This window comes from Belonocnema kinseyi, chromosome 5, assembly GCF_010883055.1.
Source record: "Belonocnema kinseyi isolate 2016_QV_RU_SX_M_011 chromosome 5, B_treatae_v1, whole genome shotgun sequence".
Taxonomy (NCBI): domain Eukaryota; kingdom Metazoa; phylum Arthropoda; class Insecta; order Hymenoptera; family Cynipidae; genus Belonocnema; species Belonocnema kinseyi.
Window position 1 is genome coordinate 108,228,123 of NC_046661.1, and position 5,788 is coordinate 108,233,910.

Genomic DNA, 5,788 nt, shown 5'->3' on the forward strand with positions numbered 1-5,788 from the left:
TGTCTCAAAGTAAAAACTGCTTAAATTGTGGAATTTTTAGTACATTAAAAAAAAGTTAAAATTGATGCCACACATTTTTCTACGATAAAAAATTAAGTTTTTATCATTTTTACCTCTCAAAATGTAAATTTTTAAAATCATAAACCTTTAAAATTGAATCATTCGAAAAAACTTTTGAAAGAAAAAGTGATATTTAATTTCTAATAGAAAAGTTTTGAAAAACGCTATCGCAACTGGAGGGGAAAAATTCTATATTGAAAAATTTGTTATTATGGATTTTAAAATTGATTATGTTTTTAATATTAGGTAATAGAAACTCAAGGATGCGTGAATTCCTTGCTACTTCTTAATTTACTTTGAAAAGTAAATTTTGAATTATTTATAAACAAAAGAATTTTAGGGAATTTAAATTGTGAGTATAAAAAATTACAATTGCATTGAATATTTTATTTAACAATATTAAAGCAACGAAAACTAAACATTCATTATTTTATTTCTTAATTCTCAATTTTATCGTCAAGTTTCGAATAGAAATAAGGGTCTCGAGTTTAAGGGTTCCCAGCGGCAAAGAATAAGGTAAAGGGTTTTGACATTTCTGGGTTAAAATTGAGTAGATCTGACCTATTGACCTGGGATCGCTCGTAGATACACGCTTCGCGTGAAAATAAGTTACAAAATAAAAAGTCTCGGTAAGGTAGGAATCGCCAAAGAACTTGAAGATTTTAGAATATTTCACGAAAAAATCATAAACCTCCACAAAATTTTCAAAGATTTTGCAAATATTTCCATATATTTCAATGATTTCAAAAATATTTTAACAATTTTTAAAGATTCCACAACAATCTAATAGACTTTAAGGGCATGCGACACAGTGGGATTCCTACATTACCAACCTCTTTTTTCCATTGAACAAAATTTTTTTGTGAACCATAGAACTTTTTTGGTAAATGAAATATCGAACTCAAAATTTGAGGAGAGCATAAGAAGACATTATTCTACGTTTATGTACTGCATTTGAATCGGAATTTAAAAAAAAAATTATTTCTGAAATTTTTTGCCAAATTTCGATTCAAATGCAGTACATAAACGTAGGATAATGTCTTCTAATGCTCTCCTGAAATTTTGAGTTCGATATTTGATTTACAAAAAAAGTTCTATGGTTCAAAAAAAAATTTTATTCAATAGAAAAAAGAGGTTGGTAATGTAGGAATTCCACTGTGTCGCATGCCCTTAAAGGTTTTCTCACAAATTTCAAATGATTTCACAAACATTTAAAAGATGTTGCTAATATTTCAAAAGATTTCAATGATTTCACAATTATCTCAAAGATTTCACAAAGATTTCAATGTATTTAAATAGATTTCTAAAGATTTCACAAAAATATAATATATTTTAAGTATTTCGATTCAAAAGATTTTAAAGATTTTGCAGACTTGAATGATCTTACAAATATGTAAGAGATTATAAATGTATTTAAAAAGATTTCAAATTATTTTACGAAAATTTCGAAGGTCTCGAACATTTACGAAAATATTTAAAATGATTTCACAAATATTTCAGATGATTTCTCAAAGCCGTCAATGATTATATAAAAATATAAAAATATTTCTAAAATTTCAAAGATATTTTTAAATATTTCATTAAAATTCGCAAAGATTTTAATGATTTTACAAATATTTCAAAGATTTAAAAATATTTTGCAAATATTTCGTAGATTTAAAAAATTTAACAAAGATTTTAAAAGATTTAAAATGATTTCACAATGATTTTAAAAGATTTCAAAAAGATTTCTCAAATTTTAAAGGTTTCAACATATTTTACAAAGATTCAAAACATTTCAAACGATTTCACAAAGATTTTAATGATTTTATATACAGAAATAAAAAAATTTTACAAATATTTTAAACATTTCAAAGACATCAAAAGATTTTACAAAGGTTGTAAAGATTTCAATGACTTCATAAAGATTTATTGTATACCAATTTCAAGAGTGATCAGCCTCTCGTACATCTCCTGATAATGCCGAAAAGAAAATAATTGAATATACAAAATTGATGCGATCGAAAATCAAAGAACGATTTGTTTTTGTTTTTCAAAATGTCTCCGGTTTTTCTCGCTGTGAGACATAACTAACTTTGGTAATAAATTAATAATATGTAAACGCGAAATTAAACTGAAAATCACCATGTCGTCGGATGTTCATAATGTGAACTAAACTTTAAAAATCTAAGAAAAATAATCGACTCAAAAATTTTCAAGATGTTGACTAACTAACAAGCAAATTTCAGAATAACATGTCCAGTAAGTTTGAATTTTTAAAATTAGTATGCACTCAACCCCCGATATAAGGATCCAGGGCCCAAAAAGAGGCTGTGCTCAAGCGAGCGCGACAAACAGCCTGAGGACGGCACTCTCAGCGCGTTAGTTGCACCAGGTTATCATGGGTCCATATCTAACAAAAATTATTACAGCGGCCCTGCCTATTTGCATTTGGATTCTCCGACTTAGTATCAGGCCTTAGTCAAGCCATGCCCGAAAAGGGTTTTATATCGGGAGTTGAGTATAATAGGTATAATTATATTTTCTTTATTAGAGTGTATAATATATTCCTTATATCTTATTTTTATTATTAAATTCTTAGAACCAGTCAGAAGAGGGGATATATCAATCACACCAGAGATGATTAGGGATATTGTGGAAGAATTGCAGATGAAAAGACTTTATGTGCCCTCGTCTTTAATTTTAAACCATCTTCAAAGTTATTATCCTACGAGAAATAAGACCGCGGAGATTCTTAAACAAGAACTGAAGAACGGTTTAATTACAGCAGTTAGTAATGGATTGATCGTGAATTGGGGGAATGATAAATATTGTCTTCCTACTTTTCGTCAGGAAGCAATGTCTGAAAAGTCGAAATTCTCAGCATTTCATGAAAGATATTATTACAATGTAATTTGAGTAAAATATTACTGGTGCATATAGGTTATTTTATAATTCTCAATTAATGAGAGAAGAAGGCTTATTCAATACAAGTTAAAAAAATTAATTCAGGCTTTTTAATTGAAAGTTACGTCATGGAATGAGAAAAATAAAAAGGTTAAAAGATTTTTTCTCAATAGTTGAAATAAGAAGCCCTTCATGTTTGCATAGAATCTGAATTGTTCAATTCCGAATTTTGAATCAATCAAAATAAAAAACAATGTTAAGGATTTTAAATTTTCAAAAGATTTCGCGAATATTTGATAGATTTTAAACATTTTCACAAAGACTTCAAAAGATTTCACAATGATTTAGAACATTTTATGCAGATTTCAAAAGATTACGCAAAAATTTCAATGATTAAACAATATTTAAAAAGATTTTTAAGATTTCGCATATATTTAAAAAGGTCTCAAATATTTCAATGATTTCACAAATATTTCATATATATCAAAAAGATTTCAAAAGATATTTCACAAAGATTTCAAAGCTTGTTCGAAGATTTCCAAGATTTCGCAAACATTTCAAGAGATTTGAAAGATTTCAATGATTTCACAAATGATTTGAAGATTTCAAATAGATTTTGGAAGATTTTTAAGATTCAAAAGATATCATAAGACTTTGCGAAGATTTCACGAATATAAAAAATTCCAAAAGTTTTCAATCGATTTCAGAAATACTTCTCAAAGGTTTCAATAATTTAAGAAAGATTTCAAAAAGTTCACAAAGCCTTTAAAAAGATTTCAAACGATTTTAAAAGATTTTAAAGACCTCGCAAAGATTTCAATGATTATACGAAGATTTCCAAGATTTTGCAAACATTTTAACAGATTGGCAGATTTTAAAGATTTTTCAAAGATTTCAATGATATCAGAAATACATATTTTGAAGATACCAAAAAGATTTTTAACGATTTGAAAGATATCACAGATATACAAAATACAAAAATATTTCAATAATTTTAAAAAAGGTTTCGCAAATATTTCCAAAGGTTTAAATGATTTCACAAATATCTCAAAACGATTTTTAAAGATTTCAAAGATATCAACAATTTCACAAACACATATTTGGAAAATATCAAAAAGATGTTTAAAGATTTGAAAGATTTCGCAATTATTTCACAGATATACAATATTCTAAAAGATTTCAAATTATTACAGAAAGGTTTTCATGGGTCTACAAAGATTTGGAAGATTTCATGGGTTTACAAAGATTTGGAAAATTTCATGAAGATTTGTAAATATTTGAAAGGTATCTCAAACATTTCAAAATATTTAAAAGATTTTACAAATGTTTCAAAAAGTTTTTTAAATATTTCACAAAGATTTTGCAAAGATTCCAATGATTTCACAAATACATATTTTAAAGGTATCGAATAGATTTTTAGAGATTTAAAATATTTCACAAGGATTTGAAAATATTTAAAAGACTTCGCAAGCATTAAGAAGATTTCAATGAGTTTACAAACATTTCAAACAGATTTTTAAAGATTTTAGATATTTCAAAATATTTCGCAAATATTTTACAGACACAAAAACAGAAAAATTTCAAAATTTCAACTTAGTAATATATAAAAAGTTAGCAACATCTTGAAAATTTTAAAAGATTTCAAAGATTTTCACAATTATTTTAAACGATTTCACAATGAGTTAAAAGGCTTCAAAAGATTTCAATGATTTTACAAAGATTTCCGAGATTTCGCGAACATTTCAAAATATTTCAGAAATGTCAATAGATTTTAAAGATTGAAAAAAATTTGTTATCATTCCATAAATATTTTAAATATTTTAAACAGATTTTAAAAGATTTTAAGGGTTGAAATTAGAAGCTCTTTAAGTTTAAATAGAATCTGAGTTGTCCAATTCAGAATTTTGACGAAAGAAAATTGAAAAACATGAAAAAGTCGGAAAACATTTGAATTTATTAGGATTTCTCTATGGATTGTGTTTTAATTCAAATTGAGTGTAATCAAGAATTTGATGCAAAAATCCCCCAAAAACAAAATTCAAATTAGCAAATTATCTGATCCTATCTTATCTCATTATCTTTTATCTTATCATTATCTTATTATCTTATTAATTATCATACTTAGAAATACTCCAAGTGAAAGCTTTTGCGCCTGGACAAAGCAAATAAGAAATAATTAAATACTAGTTTAGAATTTTTAAATAATTGTAGTTAAAACAATCTTTGAATTTAAAACCACTATGAATGGAAGTTTTTTTTAATTTTGATAAAAAATAAAATTCAAGTATAAACGAATATGCTGTTTTTTTGATCTACTGGTCCTTAAGTAGATAATAATAAAATAATATAATATAAGAGCAATAATAATAATAAAATTCGAGCTTCAGAATATTTACACGACTTGAATATCTTAAAATTAAAAGGTTCGAATTTTGTAGTTGACAGGAAAAAAATATATTAAATAATAATTTAGAATTTAAAAATAAGAATATTATTCTTATAATAAATAAGAATATTTAAGTTTGAAAAACTTTGAATTGGAAGATTTCGAAAAAATATATATAAAACTTAGAAGCATTCAAGTTTGTAGAGTTATTGAATACTTGATTGAGAAAATTCGATTTTGAAATTAACACAATATCAGATCTTTCTTTTTTGAACGCATTTCTTCGTAAAAACTTATAAGTGAATGTAAAATTAAGAGCTTTTGAATTTAGAAAGTAATATAATTGGAAGTTCCCATGCTTACAGTGTCGCAAGGGTTTTATTTTTTTTTCGATTTTTCAGTCGTACCTTGAAAATGTTCTTTAGTTAAAATATCGCAATTGGAGTCGCAAATTTA

At 25.6% G+C, this 5,788-nt stretch overlaps 1 protein-coding gene across 4 annotated transcripts in view; it reads left to right on the forward strand.

Annotated features, from left to right (window-relative positions):
• The first annotated feature begins 2,082 nt into the window (after positions 1-2,082).
• LOC117172478 overlaps positions 2,083-5,788 on the forward strand; it is a 4,518-nt gene continuing 812 nt past the window's right edge. The window contains exons 1-3 of one of the 4 annotated variants that reach the window (XM_033360456.1): positions 2,083-2,301; positions 2,642-2,949; positions 4,140-4,230. In XM_033360456.1, coding sequence (XP_033216347.1) covers positions 2,295-2,301; positions 2,642-2,949; positions 4,140-4,230 — 406 coding nt within the window. In that variant the 5' untranslated portion in view covers positions 2,083-2,294. The remainder of the gene's footprint in view (positions 2,302-2,641; positions 2,950-4,139; positions 4,231-5,788) is intronic. The other 3 variants (XM_033360457.1, XM_033360459.1, XM_033360458.1) reach the window with 3 other exon arrangements.